Source organism: Ovis canadensis, chromosome 3 (genome assembly GCF_042477335.2).
Source record: "Ovis canadensis isolate MfBH-ARS-UI-01 breed Bighorn chromosome 3, ARS-UI_OviCan_v2, whole genome shotgun sequence".
In the NCBI taxonomy this organism is placed as follows: domain Eukaryota; kingdom Metazoa; phylum Chordata; class Mammalia; order Artiodactyla; family Bovidae; genus Ovis; species Ovis canadensis.
In genome coordinates this window covers 80,987,415-81,014,350 of record NC_091247.1, presented here as the reverse complement: position 1 = coordinate 81,014,350, position 26,936 = coordinate 80,987,415, and the positions used below count along the sequence as shown (strand labels likewise).

Here is a 26,936-nt window from a genome sequence, read left to right as displayed (position 1 = left end):
AAACCCTTTTCATTATTAAAAATGGCATTAATCTAGTTCATTAACAAATGTTTGTTGAAGGTTTACAGTCAAATGCTATGGGATTATATAAAATAACTGTGACATGTTCACATGGCTACTTAAAGTACAATATACAATATATAGCTTAAATTATAAATCATAACTCAAAGATTAAAACAAAAAGTCCAAGATCTTCAGTATCTCTATGAAAACTGTGAGCTTTACAGGACTGATAGTACCTTTATATTGCTTCTGCTAAGTCGCTCTAGTTGTGTCTGCCTCTCTGTGACCCTATGGACTATAGCCTGCCAGGGTCCTCTGTACATGGGATTCTTCTGGCAGGAATACTGGAGTGCCATACCCTCCTCCAGAGGATTTTCCCAACCCAGGGATCGAACCCGTCTCTTATGTCGCCTGTATTGGTAGGTGGGTTCTTTACCACTAGCACCACCTGGGAAGCCTTATAATATATTAACTTTCATATACACTAGGATGTTTGCACCCTCCCTGGGTTGGAAAGATCCCCTGGAGGAGGGAATGGCAACCCACTCCAGTATTCCTGCCTGGAGAACTCCATGGACAGAGGAGCCTGGCAGGCTGCAGGCTATAGGGTCGCACAAAGTGGAGATGACTAAGGTAACTTAGCATGCATGCACACACATACTGGGATGCATTCCTGGTTTCTCCACTTTGTCCTCTGATATTCCTTTCTAGTGATGAGTTAATACTATACTTTTATATTAACATGATAAAAATAACATACATATAAATATAACATAGATATAAATATTAACATACCCTTTATATTTTAGGATTTGACATGGCAAGCTCTACAATTCTTGACTTTTCTAAAAAAATTTTTTCTAGACACAAAGTCTTTAATAAAAGTTTAGCAAACTGAATCTAGTAATTACTAGAGAGGATAACACATCAAGAAGAAATGGGATTTATCTTGGCAATGCAAAGTTGGTTCAATACTCCAAAATCAATGTAATTCATGAGTTGAAGACATGAAAAAAGAAAAACATCTGATTATCTCAATAGATGCAGTAAAAGCATTTGACAAAATTCAACATCTGTTCATGATTAAAAACTCAATAAATTAGAAATAGAAGAAAAATTCATCAACTTGATGAAGTACATCTAGAAAACACCTACAGCTAATATATGTATTGATGAGACTGAATGCTTTCCCCTTATGGCTGGGAAACCTAAGAACGTCCATTCTCAGCATTCCTATTTCACATTATACGGGAAGATGGACTAGTGCAGTAAGACATGGCAGGGAGATAAAGCGCCGATTGGAGAGAAAGATACTATCTTATTTGCAGATGGCATTATTATCTCTTTATTCAGGAAAACCCTAGAACATCTATTTTTTTAAGGATACAAGAATTAGTAAGTTTACTGGCAAGGTCTTGGAATATGAGGTCAATATGTGAAAATTAACTATATTCCCTAAAAACTATCAGGGAACACTTGGAATTTTTAACGTAAAAACATTATTATTTCTAATAGAACTAAAACATCTTTGGATAAATCTACAAAATATGTGTAGGATTCATTATACAAGGACTATGTAGGTCTGTATTCAGTAATTTTTTTTTCTGTTAAGAGCCAGAGTAAAAATGACTATCTGGGTCACACAGTCTCTGCTCTGAGTAGCTGTGGCTACCCAACTCTAGCATTATATTGTAAAAGCAGCCATAGAAAATAAGTAAACAAGTAGGCATGGCTATGGTTCAATAAAACTTTATTTACAAAACAGCAGGCAGATCAATCTGGCCTGTAGATTATAGTTTGCCAACCCCTGGTCTAGGGCAATAACCCCAGGTCTCAGACTTAGTCAAGTTATTTATGAATCTGCCGAACTTTGTTGGGTAGAGATGCTAATATTAATAATTTCTGTCCAGTGGAACAGATACTCTAAAGATTTATGACCTATTGGACATTGAAGTGTCTAATTTGGTCTCCTCTAGTGGCCCAGTGGTAAAGAATCCACCTGCCAAGCAGGAGACGCAAGTTCGATCCCTGCATTGGCAAGATCCTCTGGAGAAGGAAATGCCAATCCACTCCAATATTCTTGCTTGGGAAATAGAGAAGTTTGGCAGGCCACAGTCCATGGGATAGCAAAAAAGTAGGACACAACTTAGCAACTAAAAAAATATCTAATCCAGCAATCTTATTCTAACATTTGTTAAACTGCCCTAGTTTTTTCAGATGCTCTTTGAGCTGACCATAACATCTAACTGGTCCCCTTTTATTAATTACACATGTCATTCTAGATTTGTGTGAAACTGATGATTTTACCTTTATGAAAATTACATTTTAACAATGTCCATTCTCCCCCAAATTGCTCTAAAATTTCAATGCAATACCAATCAAAAAACATCTTGTCTATTATCTTACTATTTGTTCTTTCATATGAACTTACTGTCATGTGAAAAAATATTTTTAATTAAAATTTTTATTTGTAATGTATTAAACCTATGGTTGTTTTGTTTGGCCATACCATGGAGCTTGTGGACCTTAGATCAACCAGGGATCAAACCTGGGACCCTGGCAGTGAGTGCTGAATCCTAATCAGTGAAACACCAGGGAATTCCCTAAGCCCATGTTTAAATTTGGAGAAAACTGACATCTCTATACTATGCAATATCCTTAGGGAAAACCCAAGAGAATCAATGGAAAACATATTACGAAGGATTTTCACAAATGATATTATTACAAACGACAGTTAGGTGACTGAGCATGGTGTAATATATAACTTAGGAGTACAGGCCCTGAGACTCTGGATCTGCCACTTTCTAGCAGTGCAACCTTGGGCAAGTTAACTTCTCTGAGCTTTGGGGTTTCATATAGTACAAAACAGTACTCACTTTCTAGGACTGTAATGAAGATTTAATGAATAAATATATTTAAGTGCATAAAATGGTGCTTGACAAAAAGTAAGTATAATGTAAGTGATGACTAACAGTATAATTGGCATAATTCACCAAAAGTGAATATATATAGAAACCAATCACCTTCAAGAGTAAAAACAAGTCAAAAGATAAAGCATGAGAAAAGGATTCATGATGACAGTAGTAACAAGTATAAAAAGAGAAATATATAATCTACATGAAGAAAGCTTTAATATACAATGCCATTGAGGAATGGAGAAGAGAAATGAATGGAAAGGCATACGGTGTTCTTGAGGAGGTCAACAGCATAAAAAAAGATGTTAGGCATGGTTAATAATTTAACACATAAAGTTAATGCAAGTCCAATAAAAATATCAATAGAATGGAGGATGGGAAAACCAAACAACTGATTTCAAGTTCACAGGGTACTGAAAAAGCACAGTAATGAAGGGGAATTAGTCTACCAAATCGCAGAACATATTACAAAGTTCTTGTGAGCAACTGGTGTATAAACAGACAAACCACTCAATGTAGCAGACTAAAAACCTAGAAAATAAGAGCATCTGAATACTGAAATTTAGTGTATGATAGAACGGTAACATTTCTGTCAGGAGTGATAAAATGTACTTTTCAATAAATGAGTTCGGGACCAAAAAAATCATGCAATAGCTGTCCATTAATTTATTTTTTAATTCCTGTTAATAAGGTTCAATAATCTTTGTAACAGTATTTTAAAATTTATAATAAAAATAATAAATGACAGTTATCACTTATTAAAAAATTATACTGATAGCCACTATATTGGGAAATTGTACATACAACATCTTTACTCTTTATATCAACCTTTCAAATTATGTGTTATCATTAGTTTGTAGATGTCCAAGCTTCTGAACTGTGGTGTTGGAGAAGACTCTTGAGAGTCCCTTGGACTGCAAGGAGATCCAACCAGTCCATTCTGAAGGAGATTAGCCCTGGGATTTCTTTGGAAGGAATGATGCTAAAGCTGAAACTCCAGTACTTTGGCAACCTCATGCGAAGAACTGACTCATTGGAAAAGACTCTGATGCTGGGAGGGATTAGGGGCAGGAGGAGAAGAGGACGACAGAGGATGAGATGGCTGGATGGCATCACTGACTCGACGGATGCGAGTCTGAGTGAACTCCGGGAGTTGGTGATGGACAGGGAGGCCTGGTGTGCTGCGATTCATGGGGTCGCAAAGCGTCAGACACGACTGAGCGACTGAACTGAACTGAACTGAAGCTTCATTTTATAATTTAAGTGATTTGCCCCAAGTTAAATACCCTCAAAGTGGAAACAGTACATCAAGCCTAGATCCCAAACCTCTTTCCATATACCATCTCTCCACCCATAAAATAACACAGGTTTCAAAGAAACTCTAAGCACGAAGCAATTAAAACTGTGGGATATTATTCAATTTCTCATACTATAATGGAAAAGAATAGAAAAAAGAATTAGATCTATATGTATAAATGTATAATTGAATCACTTTGCTGTATAGCAGAAATTAATATAACTTTGTAAATCAACTGTACTTCAATAAAAAAGAGAAAAAAAAACTGCAAGATTATAAATTGTGCGGAATGAAGTGACTACAATAAAACATAGTATCTTCTCTTTATGCTTTTTCAGTTTTAAAACGGTAATGCTGGGGTCTTATTTCCACTCTGTCAGGAGAGCCTGGCATCTCAGCCACTGAATAATAGTCAAGGTGAATCCACCTTATACCTAATTCTTTCCAAACAGAAGAGAGTTAAAGTGAAGCTGCAGTGAGCTTCAACACAACTTGACACTGAGGAAAACTTTGTGACTGTTTTCATTTTCTACATACAAGGTCCCAGTGTGGGAAACCGAAAATCTGTATGCCAGAAGAATAAAACACGGGTTATTTTGACTTCCCTCTGCTGGGCAATAAGCCTCTTGAACTTCTATTTTTGGAAATGGAGGTATCCCTTTAATCCTGTTACAGAACTGCTGATGGTGGTAAGACGGCAGAGGAAAATCGGCACAGGGCCTGTACCAGCAGCCTCCAAGAGCAGGAATAAAATAGGCAAAAGCATTTTGCTAGAGAATTTTGTGAAACTGGTGTCAGTGTTCACAACTCAACACAAAAAACAGCACCCGAGTGCAAACCATTTCAGACTCAAGGAGGCCCCTGAAGTCCGATCAACACTGAGAAACTCCCAGAGCCACAGCACGGTTAACATTGTTCTTGTAGAGAACAGAAATAGCCCTTCTCTACGTCTGTCCTTTCCAAGAATTCTACACGTGACCAGCAGTACTGTCTTCTACTTTATTTGGTGTGTATTAAGATACAGTTCAGAAAGTGCAAGCCTTCTGTTTAGACTGTCAGGTAGAAAGACACTATTGCTACGCTTCTGAAGAAAGAGCTGCTTCTTCTTTTAAAGACCCTTTGGATGATTTTTTTTTTTTCCTACCAGCAGCTGAGACAAATGAGTTGGCATTTATTTTTAACGAAAAGCACCTTCTCTCCAAACATGGCCTCCATTTGGTTCAATTCATTTTCAAAGTTCTCTTGATTCTAAAGCTGAAAGTACACAGAACAAATGCCCCTCCTCCTGAAATGAATCTAGTGTTAGGGATTTACCGGGATGTTCCCAGACAATGAGAAAGAGCCATATTCTAAACACTCAGCCTCAGTTACTGAAGGTCACTTGTTAAATGGATGAAAACTAATTCTATTCCACTTAGAAGCAAAATAACAAACACCTGCTTGGGGTCAACAGTGAGGACTCTTGTTACTTTCCAGATCAAGGCCCAAATGCAGCACTTGGATGAAGTCAGGTGTCAGTAATTATTGACATTCAGAAGAGCCTTTCAGAGGCTCTGGCAATCTGAACACATACAGCATGCTTACCTCTACCCACCACTGCTCGATGAGAAAGAAAATCTGGTCTTCTAAGTGAGAGGATGAGAAAGCAGACATACTAGAGTAAGTTTTAGATGAAACCAAAAGTTGCAAAAACAGCACACAAAGCTTCTGTATATCCCTCTCCCAGCTTCCCCACTGCTACACCTTCCACACTATGATTCATCCTCACAACTAAGAAAACAATTGGCACATTATGTTAACTTTACACACTATTCAGACGTCACTAGTTTTTACCTTTTGTCCTCTGTTTCCTATCCAGGTACCAGGGTATACTGTCGAGGCTCTTCTGGTCTGTGACAGTTGTTTTTGATGACAACAGTTTTAAGGAGTACTGGTCAGACATTTTGTAAAAAGTCCCTTGATTTGGGTTTGTCTGGGTTTTTTTTTTTTTTTTTTAATTGGACTAGGATTATGGGTTTTGGGAGGAAGACCACACAGGTGACATGCCATTCTCATCATATAACAAGGGTACATACTATCACACACTAGCAACATGACTTATCACTGTTGATATTAGGCTGGATCACATAACGGGGTGGTGTTGGCCAGCTTTCTCCACCGTGGAGTTATTCTCCTCTCTGTCTCTCTGCATGCTCTGTACAAGCAAGTCACTGCATGCAGCCCACACTCCAGGGATGAGGGGAGGGAAGGTAAGCTTCACCTTCTGATGGAGGCACTGGCAGGTAACTACATAAATTATTTGGAATCCTTCTGTACCTCTTATCTATTTGTTCAATCATTTATTTATTCACATCAGTATGGGTAGGCGGCAGTAGGTTACAAGCCCACTGCAACATCCTGGAAAAGGCTTACTTGGACTAGCACTTCTAACTGTGATGAGCATACACGTCTAACTGGGGCTCTTGGGAAAATGCAGATGTGGGTTTAGCAGGTCTGGGGTGGCCCAGGATTGTGCATTTTGGATCAGCCCCAGGCAGTGCTGATGCTTTTGGCCTGGCCTTACACTCTGAGTGACAAGGCTTTCGAGATGTTGCCTGACTCTTTTGGGAAGGAGTGCTGCTTCTGCTCCACGGTGACCCACCCCATCTCTGAAAGGCCAAGCAAGGAAGCAAAAGGGAAATGTTTTCAATCCTCAGATCTAGTCTCTGGAATATAAACCCTGAGGTCAACTTTTTGGTGTTGCTTTTGCTTTTGTTTTAAATTAATCTGTAGATGGCTTTAGGCGCACCACTGCCGCCACTCCTGGCCCAACCTCACACACACACACACAGGCTACCTCCAATGACCAAACTCATTGTGACGGAGGTGGTGGTGATATCCAAGATTTAACTTCTGGAATGGGGAGGTAGCTGGGAATTGTGTATCTCTATTCACTCTGTACTCTCCTTCAGGAGGGAGAAAGAATGAAAACAACAAAGAAGAAAAAGTGAGGACAAAGGAAGATTACCAAAGTAACTTATACACTGATCCAGAGTAGATGAAGTAATGACCTTGAAGACATCAATGCAAAACAACACGGCCCGCCTCCTTCTTTTTGGCTGTGCCATCCTGCACGTGGGATCTTGGTTCCCCGACCAGGGATTGAACCCACGCCCCCTGCAATGGAAGTGTGGAGTCTTAACCACCGGACTGCCAGGAAGTCCCCCTCCTTCTTCAGGGAGGCCGAGGAGGTCCTGAGGAGGAGAGGGCTACAAGAGCAGCAGACCTGCTACCGCTTAGAGATTACGGGCTGCAGGGCGCTGATACTGATCTTCAGAAACCTACCACATCATTTTGAGTTGGTGGGTTATAGATTGTACTGTATCTCCATCTCATTATGAGAAAATGGACTCAAATTTCCATCATTTTAATTCTAAATGCATACATACACATGTGAGTGTACGCTCAATCATAAATTTTCATAAAAACAACTGCCTTATAACTGTGCTCTAAAGAAACATTTGAAAATCAAACCTGATGACTAAATTTTCTCTCAGGCTGATCAATGAATACCACTTTTCAGAATAAAAGAAGCAGTTTGTTAACTGGACTAGTAAATGTCTCACATACTTAAAAAAATTATAAAACAGGAAACTACAACTGTATTTTAGAAACATGTCCTGTAATTCAAGAAGAAAGGAAAGGCATAATGTTCCTTTGCTATAAACTGACTTAAACTCGTAAGTAAAACCTGTCTTACCATCTACATGAAATAGATACTTTTAAAAGGCTTAAATAGTGAATAAGGGGGAAAAATGTCAAACAGCACATTTGAGATGTTAATTATACTGATCTCTTTGAAGTGTAACAAAAGTGATGGAATTTTCTGGCACTCTTCAAAGTCATAATTAAAAAAAAACATTAAACCCATTTTATATAAAAAATAACTCCAAACAATTTTAGTTCCCTTTTGGGAAATACGGTTCTCAGGTAGTTAACGAAAAACTTTCCCTTCACCTGAATTTCACTTTGCTAAGATTAAAAAGGCATCCCAAGTAGGAGAATGACTAAGATCCTAGGGAAGAGAGAGGCCTACCTCTTCAACATGAATGCAGGTCAAATATTAAAACATATGACACCTGTGCATACCTAACAACTGCCCCAGAGTGCCATTAATTTAAGCATGTAACACACGTTCCCTTTATTAATAAGAAAAGAAAGTGGAGGATGGAGCAGAAAGGCAACAGTCTACCTTCATTTAGTAAAAAAATTAAAAAAACAAAAAACAAAAAAACGGACCATCTGGAATGTGGAGATTGAGACTTGCTAGGAATCCCCAACAGTATCCTGCACTCAAGAGGGAGGTGGGAGGGGGGTTCAGGATGGGGAACACATGTACACCCGTGGTGGATTCATGTTGATGTATGGCAAAACCAACACAATATTGCAAAGTAGTTAGCCTCCAATTAAAATAAATAAATTTATATCTTGAAAAACAACAAAAAAAGAGTGATCATGAAACTCATTGCACACCGAGGAGAGCACAACCAATGCAGTTTTAGAATAGAATAAGGGAAAAGAGCCCCTTATTGCCCTGAAGCACATCCATGCCCCTCCCCAGCCCTCTGCTGGAGACCATTAGAGTCACTGATCTGACCATTAGATCACTCTGCTTTATCTCATTTTTTCACAGCTATCCCCAGAAAACTATCTGTTTCTCCATTTTACAGAATCCGGAATGAAGGTTAACGGATCTAAGTTGACAGCTGAGCTGGCATTTGAACCCAGATAGTCTTACTCCAGGGCCTTCCCTCCCCTCTCAACTACTGTTACACTGAGACAGAACTGTTAACTGGGAGGAGCAACATAGATGATGTGAAAGGGCAAAGATGAAACCTAACGGTCTGAGAGTGAAGGTTAAATAAAGTATGAGATAGGGGGTGGGAGGAGGGAGTCCAGGGCGGTCAAGCGTGTCAGAAAGGTCAGCACTGCTCTAGGAGCTAGATGCATACATCATTCTATTGAATAAACGCATTATTATCTGAGGGTCTAATGGAACACAAGAATAAAGATGGCAAAGAAGAAAGACATTTGTATCAACCATTGTATGCCAACAAATTGGTCAACAGGGTCAATCCCTAAAAACATGTATAAGAACCTACAAGATTGAATCAGAAAAAAACAAAACCTGAACAGACCAATAAAGAATAAGGAAACTGAATAAACAATAGTTAAAAAAATAAAACCTCCCAACAAAGAAATTCCAGGACACTGGTGAATTTTATGAAACATTTAAAGACTTAAATCAATCATTCACAAACTCTTCCCAAAAATTTGAAGAGGAAGGAACACTCCCAAATTCATTTTACGAGATCAGCTTACCCTGATTATCAAAGCCAGGTAAGAATACTACAAGAAAACAAAACCAAAACAAAAAAACTACAGGCCAATATCCCTGATCAACACAAATGCAAAAATACCAGTAAACCAAATTCAACAGCACACTGAAAAATCATATACCATAATCAAGTAGAATTCATTTCTGAGATACAAGGATGGGTCAACAATATGCAGTATAATAAATGTCACATATCACATTAACAGAAGAGAATATAAAAATCAGAGGATCATCTTCCAGATATAGAAAACACTTTGGCAAAATTCAACATCTGCTCGCAATAAAAACTCTCAACAGACTGGGTATACAAAGGAACGAACCTCAACATAAATAAAGCCCAAACACAACAAGCCTACATCATACTCAATAATGGAAGGCTGAAAGCTTTTTCCTCTAAGACTGGGGCCAAGACAAGAGTGCCCACTCTCAGGGCTCTTATTCAACATAGGAATGTGCAAAAATAAAGATGAAGCTAATGATACAGATCTTGTACTGCAAGTCCTAGCCAGAGAAAGCAGGCAAGAAAAGGAAATAAAAGGCATCTGAATTGGAAAAGTAAAATTATCTCTGTTTGCACATGACATAGTCTTATATATAGAAAATTCAGAACTCCACCAAAAGAAAACCTGTTAGAACCAATAAATGTACTCAGTCAAGTTGGAAGATACAAAATCAACATACAAAACGAGCTGTACTTTTATCCACTAGCAATGAATTATCTGAAAAAGAAACAATCTCACTTACAGTAGCATGAAAAACAAAATACTCAGAATAAATTTGATCAAGGAGATAAAAGATCTATACACTGAAAACTCTATAAAACACTGGTGAAAAAAATCAAAGACACAAATAAATGGAAAGATATCTCAAGGACCTAACAGAAGCAGAAGAGATTAAGAAGTAACAAGAATACAAAGAAGAAATATACAAGAAAAGTCTTAATGACCCAGATAACCATGATGGCATGGTCACTCACCTAGAGCTGGACATCCTGGAGTGTGAACTCAAGCGAGCCTTCGGAAATATTTCTACAAACAAAGCTAATGGAGGTGGTGGAATTCCAGCAGAACTACTTAAAATCCTAAAAGATGATAGTGTTAAATTGCTGCACTCAATATATCAACAAACTTGGGAAACTCAGCAGTTACCACAGGACTGGAAAAAGTCAGTTTTTATTCCAATCCCAAAGAAAGGCAACGCCAAAGAATGTTCCAACTATCATGCAATTGTGGTCATTTTACATACTAGCAAGGTTATGCTCAAAACCCTTCAGGCCTGGCTTCAGCAGTACATGAACTGTGAACTTCCAGATATACAAGCTGGGTTTTGAAGAGGCAGAGGAACCAGAGATCAAATTGCCAACATTTGTTGGATCATGGAGAAAGCAAGGGAGTTTCATAAAAACATCTATTTCTGCTTCATTGACTATGCTAAAGCCTTTGTCTGTGAGGAGAACAACAAACTGTGGAAAACAGACTGGAGTACAAGATCAACTTACCTATCTCCTGAGAAACTTGTATGCAGGTCAAGAAGCAACAGTTAAAACCAGACATGGAACAACTGACTAGTTCAAAATTGGGAAGAGTATAACAAGGCTGGATATTGTCACCCTGCTTATTTAATTTGTATGCAGCGTACATCATGTGAAATGCTCTTCAAAATCCAGCTTGTACATCTGGAAGTTCTCAGTTCATGTACTGCTGAAGCCTAGCTTGAAGGATTTTGAGCATAACCTCACTAGCATGTAAAATGAGCACAATTGCATGGTAGCTGGGACATTCTTTGGCATTGCCTTTCTTTGGGATTAGAATAAAAACTGACTTTTTCCAGTCCTGTGGTCACTGGGCTGGATGAATCACAAGCTGGAATCAAGGTTCCAGGAAAAACATCAACAACCTCAGATAGGTAGATGACACCACTCGAATGGCAGAAAGTAAAGAGGAACTAAAGAATCTCTCGATGAGAGTGAAAGAGGAGGAGGGAAAAGCTGGCTTGAAACTCAACATTTAAAAAAGTAAGATTATGGTATCCAGGAGAAGGAAATGGCAACCCACTCCCATAATCTTGCCTAGGAAATCCCATGGACAGAGGAGCCTTGTGGGCTACAGTCCATGAGGTGGCAAAGAGCTGGACATGATTGAATGACTGAACAACCGCAAAAAGTACCAAGTGTACAGTCCTAACTAGCTAGCTGATCATTTAGAAGCTGAGTGTGTCAAAGCCACAGAGAACCTGTCTGTTAGAGCTCATTCAGTTAGTAACCTTTATCGAGTCCCATGTATGTTTGTTAAAAATAAAATAAAATTGAAAGCCTTTGTATAAAAAAAAAAAAAAAAAAAAAAAAAAAGTAAGATTATGGTATCCAGTCCAATCACTTCATTGCAAATAGATGGGGAAAAAGTGAAAGCAGTGACAGATTTTATTTTCTTAGGCTTCAAAATCACTGTGGATGGTGACTTTAGTCATGAAATTAAAAGACACTTACTCCTTGGAAGGAAAGCTATGACAAACCTAGACACTAGAAATGTGTCTTTTTAATACACTTTTTAATACACTAGACAGTGTATTAAGAAGCAGTGACATCAGTTTGCTGACAAAGGTCCATACAGTCAAAGCTATGATTTTTCCAGTAGTCACATATGGATGTGAGAGTTGGACCATAAAAAATGCTGAGCATCAAAGAATTGATGCTTTCAAAGTGTGGTGCTGGAGAAGACTCTTGAGAGTCCCTTGGACAGGAAGGAGATCAAACAAGTCAATCCTCAAGGAAATCTACTCTAGATATTCATTAGAAGGACTGTTGCTGAAGCTGAAGCTCCAATACTTTGGCCACCTGATGCAAAGAGCTGACTCACTGGAAAAGAGCCTGATGCTGGGAAAGATTGAAGGCAAAGGAGAAGCAGAGGAGAAGCAAAAGGGCAGCAGAGGATGAGATGGTTAGACAAAATTAATAATGTGTTAGTTTTCTTACCATTTTATAACTTTGCTTTCAAAGAATTACATTATCATATGGTATACCTTTCTCTCTAGTTATTAGAGAAACAAGAGTATCAACCTATTATCACTGGTGAGCAGTTTTTTAAAAAGTGTAATGTTTTTGACATTGTATTATGAATATGACTTTAATGCTGTAGGTCATAACAGTTCTATTCATAATGTACAGGGTAGGCTACCACGAAATGGTCACATTGCTGTTTCTGTTATATCAATGCATGAATCATTATACCTGTAAATAAATATGAATTTCTTTTTCATATTATCTTTTCATTTTTGATGCCTAGTGTTAGTGTTTTGTATCATATAATATTGATGTAGGTATTGATAGAAGATTCATTTTGTAAACAGACTATGCACACTTAATGGTATTGACAAAGTACAGTAATTACAAAGATAGATTTTCTCTTCCTTATGATTTCTTAGTAATGTTTCCTTTTCTCTAGCTTATAATCATAAGAAAATAGTATATAATACATCTATAAATATGTCACTTGACTGTGTTATCATTAAGGCTTCCAGTCAACAGTAGGCTATTAAGTAAGTCAAAAGCTATTTGTGGGGCTTCCCTGGTGGTTGAGTGGTTCAGAATCTGCCTGCCAGTGCAGGAGACACGGGTTCAATCCCTGGTCCAGGAAGATCCCACGTGCCACCAGGCAACTAAGCCCGTGTGCCGCAACTACTGAGCCTGTGCCCTAGGGCCTGGGGGTGGGGTTGCGGCTCCTGAGCCCATGCGCTGCAGCCACTGAAGCCCACGCGCCCTAGAGCCTCTGCTCTGCAACAAGAGAAGCCTCCGCAACGAGCAGCCCGACACTGCCATGAAGAGGAGCCCCCACTCGCCGCAACTAGAAAAAGCCTTACGAGCAATGAAGACCCAGCAATCCTAAAAGTTATGTATGGGCTTCCCACTGAACGCTGTCAGCAGCCCACTGTTGTTCAAGAGTCAACTGTACAGAGAAATATAAGCATGTCACGAACAGTAACATGGTTTAAAACAGAAAGATTTTTATTGCTTATTTAAACTTTCTCTTAGGCCCGGGACTGATTTTACTGTAGCCCTCTAAGACGCCTGTCACATTGTCTGGCTATTCTCAACCACAGCTCTTCTGAAGAGCCAACTGAAATGCATTGGGTGCTCTAAATAAACTCCATGGCTATGCAACAAGTACATGTGTTCTGTAAGCTCAAAAATGCTTCCCTCATAGAAACAACGAGGCGTTCCTTTTGTCTGTTAGATTGGCAGAACCAAAACCAAACAGCAAATAATACTGTTTTCATGAGATGGAGGCCCACCAAACGAACTGAATCACCTAACGGGACTGATATTTATAGGAACTCTGGGAAATGACAGGAGCTTCCTAGAGTGCCCACAGTGTGGTGTTTTGTTGTGCTCTGTTCTTGAAGTACATCCAGAATTATCTTCTGTCAAAAAAAACCCTCAAACAATAAGGCTGGAAGGGGATGGAAAGTGTGTCTTCCAAGATGAAAAACGAACTCGGAAAAGCGCTAGATTAATCTGTCTAGGAGGACCCTGCATTTCCCTTTCCCGTTATGAACGTCAAATCTCCGCCGTCAAATGGTAAAAGACTCCGTTGTCTGGCACAGCGTGGCAGTGCTCCTTTCCTTGGGTTTCTGATGGGGCCTGGGGGAGGCGGTGTAATTCAAAACAAAACAGGTGCAAGGAAAAACAACCTGATAGGCAGGAACTCAGCCCTTGAAAATCAGAACTAATTTGAGTTCTTATCGTCTTCAGTGTGATCTACAGGAAGGCACAGAATGCTGACTGAGCTGATGAACGTCTTTGTGAAGCATGCTAACACATAAAGTCAAAATTGCTGAAAATAGACTTCTTTCTCTCTTACGCACACACTCAAGTATCAATAGAGATTATTACATTACTATTTCAACACACAACATTAATTTTTCTAAAGCCCGGTTTTTTGTAGCTCAAAATCCTTTACTCACCATCTGCATCAGTGGTCCTCACATTTTTTGGATCATAAACCCCTAACCCAGTGGTGGTCATCGTGGTGGCAGCCGCAGCACCAAAAAGTAATAATAACCAGCAGGCACTGACCACTTACTATGTGCTGGAGACCTCGGAATGCATGACCCATGTATTAAGTTCGTTCATTTAACCTCACAGGCAAACTGGGAGGTAGTTTTATCTGCCCATTTACAGAGGAATGAGTAGAGGCACAGAAATCAACTCGCTGGAAACAGCACAGATAGCAAGCAGCAGAGCAGGGACCCAGCTGGAGGTAAGCTGGCCCTGAAGCCTCTGCTCTTCCTCACCGCATAGAATGCCCTCTCTGAGCACACGCGCCTGGCTTCTGCAGACTTACTCAGAAATTATATAGGGCCTCATTAATACATTGTGTATGTGATACGCCTGGTATAAATAGTAGTTATAAAGAAGACAGACAAGAAACAACATACTAACATGCTCCTACACACACTTTACTGCCTGACACACCACGCTGTAAAGGCTAGGCATACCATGGCTCCCCAGAGCACTCCGAGACCTGACTTGTCTCCTCACTTCCTCTGCAAAAAGCTTCTGCATTGCCCTCCTCTGTGTCTTGGCTCTCACCAAGCCCCTTGTCTCCACCACAGAAAACTAATTGAAAGGTTCTTCCCAAGCCTCTTTGAGCTCTCCTCTCAGACATGCGTTCTTGACCACCTGCCTAGAACAGCGTGTCTCTGGGTAGTCTGCGGTGTGGATGGCTTGTTTTCCCTGGCAGCTCACAAGCTTCTTGAGGGCAGAAAACATGTCATATATTAACTTTTCTTTGTATTCTCCAGAGAACCTAGCTGAGTGTTATGCACTTAATAACCACACAATAGGACTTCCCTCACGGTCCAGTGGTTAAGACTCTGTACTCCCACTGAGGGGCATGGCTTCAATCTCTGGTCAGGGGAACTAAGATCCTGCATGCCATGCCACATCGCCCAGAGAGAAACAAACAAATCTTTCCCCAAACCCAAACAAACAAAAACCCCTACGCAACAGCTATCTGCTAAATAAGAGAATAAACAGACTCTCTCCACAGTTACTCCCTATCTCTAAGGCCCAGCCACAGACAGTTCAGGTAAGGATCATTCTAGAGTGCGAGGAGGCAATGTGATACTTTCAGATTTGCCTAAGCTCACAGGAACCAAGACAGACTGTGATTCTGTAGGGAAAGGACTTCAAACAGTCCCCCGTAACCTGCACATACAGCATGGGGACCTTACAAAGCATGCAAGCTTCTATGTAACGACATCTCTCTGGCCTGCATATCCACCAGTGCCCACTCTACAGGCACTTCCCATGATTACAAGTGAAGTGAAGCAAAGTCAAAGTCGCTCAGTCATGTCTGACTCTTTTCAATCCCGTGGACTGTAGTCCATGGAATTCTCCAGGCCAGCATACTGGAGTGGGCAGCCTTTCCCTTCTCCAAGGGATCTTCAGTCTTGAACATATACACGTGTAACCAACCCAATTTCTGGAGAAAAGACGTTTATTCTTTATTTTAAAAAATAATAACATTATCCTTTGTCTTTTGGTGGGATTTGCTCAAGACTTACCTTTTCAAAATGCCTCTTTGCCTACCAATTCCTGATTCTCCTTAGCCTACTTGCTCCTTTTGTCTACAGCAGTGATTACTTCTTAATAAATGACATACCTATTTATTATACTTTATACAATAAATTAGAGTAAGTTTTCTTATAATACCATTTATTATTGCCTGTCTCCCTGCTTCTAGAATGTACACTCTTTGAGAGCTGTGATCCTTGAAGCCAAGGTCTGTCTCTTTTGTTCTCTGATGTAGTCTAAGCACCTAGAGCAGTGCTCAATCAACAGCTGAATGAACAAATAGATGGTGTCAACTTCCACTTTACCCCACACCTTGAAACCCCTGGAGAGAGTCACTCTAGCCCAAAAATGTTTTTTCCCTCTTCCAGAGAAGTTGCTTTAACTCCCAGCTACATTTTGGCCATTTATCCTTGCATAACTAGTCAAACTCATAACCTCTATTACTCTGTTTTCTCATCACTGTGATGGGATTAATATCCTTCATTCAGAAGAGCCGCCATAGATCCTCAATACATACACCCCCTCCCAAATATACACACACACACCCACTCTCTCAACAACTGGCATCTCTATACATGTGCATATGTATGTGTGTGGGTTATATCCACATACACACTTACGTACTATGCTCTTTTCTACCATTGCTTCCCCATCTCTGATTCCAAACAGTACAACAGCCAGGGTATATAGCAGCTGAAAAATCTCTGAACTCTACACACCCCTGACTGACATACTGTCAGGACAGAGCGCTGGAAAACCGCAGCCCGACCCTGGTGAGTGACGGTCACAGCGTGCTACCGTCAGTGTTCCAGACCTGGCAGCTAGAAGCTGTCTCCCACACCTGGAACAGGCTCCCTAAATAACACACATTAAATAAAAGCCTTTCGATATTCATAAGGAAGGGATTAATTCATCTTCAAGAGAAGCATTTTAATTAAAAATGACTTTTCTGGGCTTATATCCAGATAGAAATATATTGCCAAAAGGTAAGATTTAACAAGGTCTAGTTTGTTTGTTTGTTCGAACTTAAGGGCCCAGGGCTTCCCAATCCTTTTCACATCAAGGCACTTGCAGAATATAACCTTTCGTTGGCACCTGGGGATAAAGAGATGCTGCAGGTGACTTCCTGGAGCCTCCAGCCCCTGGAGGCCTCACTCAGACTCCCTGGGTGCTGAAGGAGTCAGTAAAGACTTAACACACGTACAGCCATGTGAAGCTCTGCCTTAGTGTTTCTTGGACTGGGGACCTAGCAATTTAGATTTTTTTCCTTTCACAGGAACACAAGTACTCAGAAAGAATGAGTAAATCTGGCCACTAGTGACAAGAGTGAGCCTTTCTTCATGACTCATTCCAGAAAAAAAAAGCACACTGACCAGCCGTCCATTTATAACTTACAACATCAGCATAATTTCATCTTTTGTTTTTGATTTTCCATTCTGAAATTCTATTTTCTGTGTAGAAAATAAACAACGGAGACAGGCCAAGCTTAGGTCACCAAGTGGAATCTGTCAAGGAATGTTTCATCTCTGGACAGCTCGAGAGAATTTCTACTTTATGTTTCACGATTTTGCACTTTTCAGAAATACGAGAAAGATGTTAAAATTCTTCAGGCATAAGGTGCTGTATTATATGGTCACATTTTGAAAACATGGAATTGATCATTCTTCCAAATTCTACTTACTCATGGGTTTTGGTGCAACGATAATAGTAAAAACTCTTTTTTTTCCCCTAAAACCATTTATTTCCTTATTCAGAAAACCCCAACAGAATTTATACTTAAGGCCACCTCCATTACTGACTTTTTATTTGTTTCCACTGCTTCTCTTTACAGCAGAGAATAAAGGGTGGTTGGTCTTATTCCTCTTTCCTGAACTGTGATTCCTTCAAACTACTAGCGGACCAAAGCGGCCCATCATTCTTTCTTTCTTGGTGTTCTGCTTTTCTTTTCCACAAAGGTAACACCAAGATCCACCTCTGTTTCTGTCTTCATGCTGTCTCTCCCAGCCCAGCACCCCTACACCCACCCCCATAAAGATGTGAACTCTGGCCCTAACACAGAGTCTATCAGGGTTTTACAGACCAAGGCAGAAATCCCTTAGCTTCAGTCTCCTTTTAAGACTGATGCCTTCATCTTCTGCCGTATCTTTGTTTCTGTTATTCATACGCCCCCTGGTCCCTGAGGGTTTAACTGGCTCACTTGGCTCACAGCTCCCCACACTGGGAGGTAAAAGGCAAACTCATGATTTCACTGAGCCTAGAACAGGGCAGGCATTCCACAGTGAACTGAATTCAATCTTGACCCCTTTTACATGGTCCCAGCAGCTCCCAGGCCTAGGACCTATACGGTTGCCCAAGTTTGAGAGGCTTTGTTACACCCTCAAGGAAGACAGAGGTTTGGCAACTGTGAACTTGGCTATGACCTAGATCCTGAGAATTCTGTATTTCCAGGTTAGGAGTATTAAATGGGAGACCAAAGAGAAATGATGGTAAAGAGATGAGCAGAGGGAAGAAAGGACAGTAAGCACTTTGAAAGGGCTTTTACCGGTTGTAGCTTTGCAGGATCTCACTGGCATCCTTTGTCCCTCCATATAATATGGACGGACTTCTTTGTTTCCAGTGTTGTAGTATATCAAATTAGCCTTAAGCAGACTAATTGAGTGATAAGGGATTAAAAACAGAGCAAAGATAGATTCTTGATTTGGTTTCCCTAGGCATAACAAGTCATTATTCACATAACTATCAGGGAGGCAGCAAGTTCTAAACACAAGAGGCGCGTGGGCTTTAATGTCTTCTCTGTACCCTGATTATCTCTGTGACTTTATCTCAAGTCACTTTCCCAGGCTCACCTCAATTTCCTCATCAGAAACACAGAGAATGGTGTGTGTGTGTGTGTGTGTGTGTGTGTGTGTGTGTGTGTGTGTGTGTGTGTGTGTGTGTGTGTGTGATAGTGTGTGGGCCTAGCCCATCCCTGGTGTGTGTGTGTGTGGCCCATCCCTGGTTAATATTTCATGTCAACCCAAGGATACAGCAATCCTACTTAGCTCTGCAACTAGAAAGTAGGATCTTTTAAACCCAGAATTCTCAAAGTGCAGAAATCAAGGCTCCAAATTTAGGGAGCTGAAATAAAAGAATTGAAGTGTTCAACAGATTCTGCTGGTAAAGATAGAGACAATGTAATACCAGGAAAGGGACATGTAGAATTGTGGAGATTATTTGGATTAACTGAAGAAAAAAAGAATGTCTTTGCCTAGAACATACATATAAATGCAAAAGTGGTTTTTCTGCTTTAATAGCAGCTGAATTTCCTCAACTGTCCACTTCAGCTTACCCAAATAAAAGAGCTTAATTAAAGAAAGAGCAAGGATTACCTTTTATAGGTCTATACCATAGGAAAAATAATGGAAATGGGCAGGAAATGAAAAAACTTTAGAATTCAGTCTTTGACTTCAAATAGTATATATTTCCTTATGAAACAACCAAAGGTGAGTTAAGTACCCAAGAACCAGAATAAATCTTTCCTCAGGATTGCTGGCCAAACTCTTCCTCCATACAAGAGAGCTTTGTGAACTCCAACACAATTTCTTGGGAGTGATAAGTAACCTAGCAATAATGTCAAGTCCCCAACATGAAGAATTCTGGCAACAGGAACAGATGTTTAATTCTACTTAAAAGACAGGGCAGCCCTGCCAGTGCTGTTCCCAAATGAGGTAATGTCCATGGCTCTTATCTAGTCTTTATTGAGATTTAATGTCATTTACCACTGGCTCTAGTGAACCTGCAGGATAATCTCACCTTTTCTGACATGTGTTACTTACATCCATTTCAATACGGCAATTACGAGCCTCTGGTTTTTAAAATGATTAAGGAACAAATCCCACATGTTCTTTCCTTTTTTCCATGTCCTATAATTTGAGTCTTTCTTCCACAGTTCCCCAAAATTCAGAGCTCAGCATATTTCTTGTTTGCAGGGTATACTACAGAGATAACTCTGAGGTTTAATATATTTATGTAAACATTTTTCAAAGATGTCAAAATTTATAATTCAAGAAAATGATCTGTGAAAGAATTTGTTTTCTGATTACAAAATGATTTCCTGCTTTTGAAAAAAATAACAACTTTCTATTTACTTAGCTGGCTCTGAAAGTCCCATGGAGATGACTATTCCTTTCAAGCCCTAATATCGCTTTTCCAGGTGCAGGTCTTTTACTGATTTCAAAGGTAGCTTTATGCAGAGAAGGAATCTATATGCTACAGAAGGGAATAAGGAAGAGAGCCCTCCCCATCTTAACCCCTCCTGCTTCCCCCACAAAGAACAACAGAGCGAAACAGAACTATTGCAACAGATGAGACACCCGAATAGACATGACAAAAGGATTTTCACATGCCTTTGACTTCCTTTTTTCAACCAGGGTATAAGCCAATCTTGGTAAAGACAGGAATCTGACAAACACAAACACAATACCGAGCACCCAACACCCATATAGTTGTTGTTTTTTCCAACAAGCCATTCATTTCCCTAACACTCAGGAACAAGAGCAATAGCCACAAGCACCCCAGTGTTAGAGGGTTTTGACTTTCCCACAGTGTTTCACATATTATGTAGCCGAAGAAGTAACTTTGAGAACAGCAAAGGCAGCCCAGAGACAAAGTAAAAGACTGTATGTTGTTGCTGGACAGACTGGTAGAACGCAAGCCAGACCTTTTCGAGGTGAGTATGGGGAATGAGGCTGGGAGGCCCATTTGTACCGCTGGTGGAAGAGCAAAGAAACAATGTCAGTCTCACTGCTTCTAAGTTTGGCCAAGAGCAGCTCTTCAGTAAAGACAACTGGATGCCCCCCGACAATCGGAACCTTCCTTCTAGCTCAGCTGCATCCCCTATGCATCTCTGAAAAGCCTGTTCTGCATGACTCATTACTACAGACTCCCTTCAAAGAAACAGCAGAGTCTGACAGAACTGTGTGGGCCTCAGGGTACCATCTTTATAACCAAGATAATGACCCCTACCCCTCTCCATCACAGGGATACAGTGAGGACCAAGGGAGATGAGTGCTTAGGAGTTTGTACTAAAGAAACCACCAACAATCCATAATGCACATAACAGAGGCCAGAGCATCTGGTCTGGGACACTTGGGAGTTGCACCATCTTTTCAGGAGATTTGTAAGATTAAACTATTTTCAAAATGACACTGAGACATTACTTTCCTCTTTCATTCTTATTCTCTCCCAAGTGTACAGTGGAGTCTGCCAGAGGCTACAAGGTGTGTGATGATGTCACCCCTCTAATGACTAATGGAATGTGTGCTCATGAGTTCCTGTGTTTTATTTTCTATTTTAGTTTCTAATTAAATATCGATAGACAAAAGCCACTTGGGATGCTCAGAAACTTTCAAGAGGGTGAGGAGATCTTGAGACCAGTTTGAGACCCGCCACCCTAGAAGTTTTGTCCCACCCAACCCTGCAGTTCCCAGGTGGGCTGACTCTCAGCCAGTCTGAGTCTTTCTAAATGCTGTTCCCTCTGAAGGGTGGATATCCTTCTCCCCTTCCCTTGGCTACTTTCCACTCTCTTCTTGGATGTCATTTTCTCTGGGAAGCCTTTCCTGACATCCCCAGGACCAACCTGGTGGCACTAAGCACACTCATTTTCTGGTCTGCTTTTAATAAATGTATTTATTTAGTTTCGGCTGCACTGGGACTTCGTGGCTGCAAAGGGCTTTCTCTTTGTTGCAGTGAGCAGGTTTCTCACTGCAGTGGCTTCTCTTGCTGTGAGCACAGGCTCCAAGGCGCATGGGCCCAGCTGCCCCATGGCATGTGGGATCTTCCTAGACCAGGGATAGAACTCATGTCCCCTGCACTGGCAAGCATATTCTTAACCACTGGACTACCAGGGAAGTCCTCTTTTTTAGTGTCCTCAACTCCTTCAACACAAGAACTTGGTCTTTATTTTGACTTTGACACAGTAGTATAAAGAAGTCACTCAACAAATAAATACTTGTTGAATATATACAACAAACAAGGACGAAAGGCAAAAAACCAGGTTTCTTTTACATTCTTGACTAGACAGAATTAGCAACTAAAAACATCAGTTTTCATTTTAGCACAGATTTATTAAAACTAAGAATAATAATAATATTTATGTATCTTTCTATGGACCAAGTACTATTATAAGCACCTTATATGCATTAATTCATTTATTCTTCACAGAAATCCCTAAGAGGTATATACTACTATTATTATCCTTGGTTCAAAAGAGAAGACACAGATGTATAGGTACTGAGTGGTGGATCTGAAATCGACACCCACACAAGACTGGATCCAGAGTTGCAGGCTTTAACCAACTCTACACACTGCCTGCAATGTCAGCAGTGTGGATTGCAGGCTTAGAACATATATTTGGATCTCAAGGCCATCTCTCAAATCTGTTCACAGATCAGAAGCATGACCTGATATTTAAATCCCATCCCAGCCCCACTCCACACCGGCCATATGAACAGCAGACCCCACTAATACCAACCTATCCCCATATTTACAGCCAGGGTTTAAAAAGGACTGTTTCAATAAGCAGCCTATTTCTCAGTCATTTATTGTACTTGAATCTTCCCTAGAAGAAATGTTAAGTTAAAAGCAGTAAGTCATTTTGCTTATTTATTCAAAAGAGACGTCTCCCTTGTAGCACAGAGAAAATAGGAAAGAAGGGTTTGACATTTAATGTACTAAGCTGCCTGACGTGTATCAAGGAATGCTCACAACTTCACTGTGAACAGGGAGTGGCCCAGAATGTTCTTCAGGCATACTTGATGGAAAAGACACAGCTTCTCCAGAGAGGAAAGCCAGATGGAAAAGCAGGCCATAGAAAACCTAGGTTTTAATGCAAAAGATGTTCTGACTGAATCACACTGCATTCATGTTTATGATGAAAAAAAGCACACCTAGAAACACTTGTTCTTTCAGCATGAGAAAACAGATCTACGCATAAAGTGAAAAGCCTGTGCATCAAATCGTCACCTGCTGACAGCACCAAAGTTCATCTTGCAGTATTTGACAAAAGCCATAAAGACTGACTTTACTTACTTGGAGAAGTGTCCCATGAATATGGTTTTGCCGGAAACACTGGTCAGTGCAGTCAGGGAGTTTGGCCAACAGAGTTTGGATGGTATTAGGGATTTCGTCCATCATAACAAACGGGACCAAGGCACGTGCTGCCATTTCACGGGAGCGGTAGACAGGTGAGTGACCACATCTGAGAGGAGACAGAAACACAAGCCCATTCAATGCACATCTCTACATCCACATCTTTGTGCATGCTGATGTTCTATCCGGCTCTGGCTGAGACATCCCACGGCAGGGATGGGGGAAGCAGTTGCTTCTGATTCCAAATGATGCTTTTAAACTGCCCTGATTTCAAATGCCTTTTTGCTTCTTTGTTCACATCAGTTCTACAGGAAACTTTGCTCTTCTCATAACCATCATTAACATCTATGGTTCTGCCACAGGTTGTAGGTTGTGGGCTGTTGTATCGCACAGGATGGAAATCAGGAAAGCAAGTGCGGGTCAAGGATGCCAAAAGAAACCAGGCAGTTTCAACCAGGGACAGCTACATAAAGGAAGGATAGAAGCCCCTGAGGTACAGTACTGTTAAATGTGTCTGGCTAAATCAGGTTCATGGAGAGCAGTGGAACTGCAGGCTGAGAAGAGGGTCAGGCCAGACTGGGGAGTGTCTGAAATGGCCAACTACAGGCTCTGAATTTATTGTCAAGAGAACAAGAGATAGACCCTTGAGTCACCAAGTCCTTGCCTCACACCCAAAGAGCTTGGAGAGAAGCCAGTTCCTAAGTAAGTGAAAGTCATGGACAAGAGGTTATTTTGAGATTCTACAGAAGTCATTAGAAAGGCAAGTCATCTACAGGCCGCTTTTTTGTAAACACTTAGAACCTGAGAGTCCACAACCATTTTGTTGAAACTGCACCTGACAGCCTTCACAGAAAAGAAGGAAAGCCCAATATGGTTAAGTCTTAGCTTAAATAAATTCTTGACTAGAACCCTCAAGACATAAAGATCTTTCATCCCACTAAAAAAAAAAATTCAACTTATATAAATGTCTTAAATACCAAGACAAGAATGGGGAAGACCAGAAGATAGCAGACTCTGTAGGGGAAAGAGATGGCCTCTTATCTTTTTTTCCAAAATTGATCAATATTCCAAGAAAAAATGACTGGCAAAATCTGGGCCATTAGGCCCACGGGGCCATTGACGCTTAGCATGTACAGAGATAAAGCCCTAAGACTAAAGTGTCACACTTCAGAGGCGTCACTGACATGTATCGTAATATGATAGTAGAGGTACAGATGTACGTTCTGCACAAATGTAACGATCTAAGCAAGATTTCATCTTGGGGAGAAGGATAGGTAGGAGAAAGTAGGGAACGAAAAGAAAGAGGCACAGGATAAGTCAAAACACTGTGTTGTTTTTTTCCCCTAAGACAGCAGGCTAGAGATGGGCCAATCAGCAGACACTTCCAGGATGGAGAATAGCTCACCTTACAACATGACGTGAGCAGACACCAAAGACTAAGGCTACAGTAGAGAGCTAGAGATTTCCCAATGGTTTTGACAGGACTTTGCCAACTCATCCATTTTTTCACATATCTTCCCTTTAAAATGATTAAACATTTGATCTGTAATTGGCAAAAGGAGTTAAATGTTTGCTTTGGCCATGGTGGGGGGGGTGGTGCTTAGTGGGGGAGTGAGTGAGAAAACTTCAGTTGATGGAGAAAAGAAAATACTCTGAAAAAGCTCTGAGATTTAATTAGCAAATGACCTCACCCAGTACAGCCATCTGTCGGAAGCTTCCTGGGCTGTCTGTCCCCCCACCCCTCTGACACATAATACTTTGTGTTATAGTGTGCTTTATGTTATTGAAAAAGCACTTGTGTATAAATGTTTCTTTTCAAATACAAACAATTCTGACATGATTACAGATGTTTAGTTTCTAATTAGCAGAAACCATACACTAAAGAATCCCCCTGCTTTTGCTCCTGACCTTTCACAAATGATGATTTCCCAAAGGAATCTGGCATCCATACAGGAGAAAGAATGGAAAGTCGGAGAAGTGCCAGAATTTTCTGCTTTCTGATACTCTGTACTAGGGTACTTTCCAAAAGCACACAATCAGGTTAAAGAGTAAAACAAAACTGCCCCTCAAAAAAGTAATGCAATTACAGAAAAAGAGAAGAAGCCTATTTTTAAAGTAATATTTAATTAAGCACCATTCATTCTAAAGCAATGACTAAATGCAATTTAAAACTCCTCTCTCATGGAAAACTGTTTAAATGGAAGGATAGATTCTACTATACACACTCACACATACACAACTATCAAGTTAAAAAAAAAATTTCCAAGATACTGTTTTGTCAGTCTTTAAGGACAGGAAATTCTTGATTCCCATACCGTTGAAGCCTGGCTTGGAGAACTTTGAACATTACTTTGGTATCGTGTGCTGCCGCTGCTGCTAAGTCGCTTCAGTCGTGTCCAACTCTGGGCGACCCCATAGACGGCAGCCCATCAGGCTCCTCTGTCCATGGGATTTCCCAGGCAAGAGTACTGGAATGGGGTGCCACTGCCTTCTCTGTGGTATCGTGTGAGATGAGTGCAACTGTGCAGTAGTTTGAACATTCTTTGGCACTGCCTTTCTTAGGGATTGGAGTGAAAACTAGACCTTTTCCAGTCCTGTGGCCACTGAGTTTTTCAAATTTGCTGGCATATTGAGTGCAGCACTTTCACACCATCATCTTTTAGGATTTGAAACAGCTCCACTGGAATTCCATCACCTCTACTAGCTTTGCTCGTAGTGATAGGAAAACTTCCTAAGGCCCACTTGACTTTGCATTCCAGGATGTCTGGCTCTAGGTGAGTGATCACACCATCGTGGTTATCTGGGTCATTTAGATCTTTTTTGTATAGTTCTGTGTATTCTTGCCACCTCATCTTAATATTTTTTGCTTCTGTTAGGTCCATACCATTTCTGTTCTTTATTATGCCCATCTTTTCCTTGCTATCTCAAATTTTCTTGAAGAGATCTCTATTCTTTCCCATTCTATTGTTTCCCTCTATTTCTTTCCATTGATCACTGAGAAAGGCTTTTTTATGAAACAAGAAATTTCCAGATGTACGTGAACCTTCCAGAGTATGTGAACCAAGAACTTCCAGATGTTTAAGCTGGATTTAGAAGAGGCAGAGGAACCAGAGATCAAATTGCCAACATCTGTTGGATCAAAGACAAAGCAAGAGAGTTCCAGAAAAACATCTACTTCTGCTTTATTGACTACGCCCATGCCTTTGACTGTGTGGATCACAACAAACTGTGGAACATGCTTAAAGAAACGGAAATACCAGATCACCTGATCTACCTCCTGAGAAATCTGCTTGCAGATCAAGAAGCAACAGTTAGCACCGGACAGGTAACAGTGGACGAGTTCCAAATAGGGAAAGGAGTACGTCAAGGCTATATATTGTCACCTTGCTTATTTAACTTATATGCAGAGTATATCATGCAAAATCCTGGACTGGATGAAGCATAAGCTGGGATCAAGATTGCCAGAAGAAATATCAATAACCTCAGATATGCAGATGACAACACTCTTATGGCAGAAAGTGAAGAGGAACTGAAGAGCCTTCTGATGAAAGTGGAAGAGGAGAGTGAAAAAGCTGGCTTAAAACTCAACATTCTGAAAACTAAGATCATGGCATCTGGTCCCATCATCTCATGGCAAATAGA

General features: G+C 40.4%; 1 protein-coding gene across 3 annotated transcripts in view; it reads right to left on the bottom strand.

Annotated features, from left to right (window-relative positions):
• Positions 1–26,936, bottom strand: part of THADA (THADA armadillo repeat containing) — a 328,815-nt gene that overhangs the window by 127,738 nt on the left and 174,141 nt on the right. For all 3 annotated transcript variants that reach the window (XM_069583453.1, XM_069583452.1, XM_069583454.1), the window contains one exon: positions 23,235–23,403. In XM_069583453.1, the coding sequence (XP_069439554.1) occupies positions 23,235–23,403 (169 nt within the window). The remainder of the gene's footprint in view (positions 1–23,234; positions 23,404–26,936) is intronic.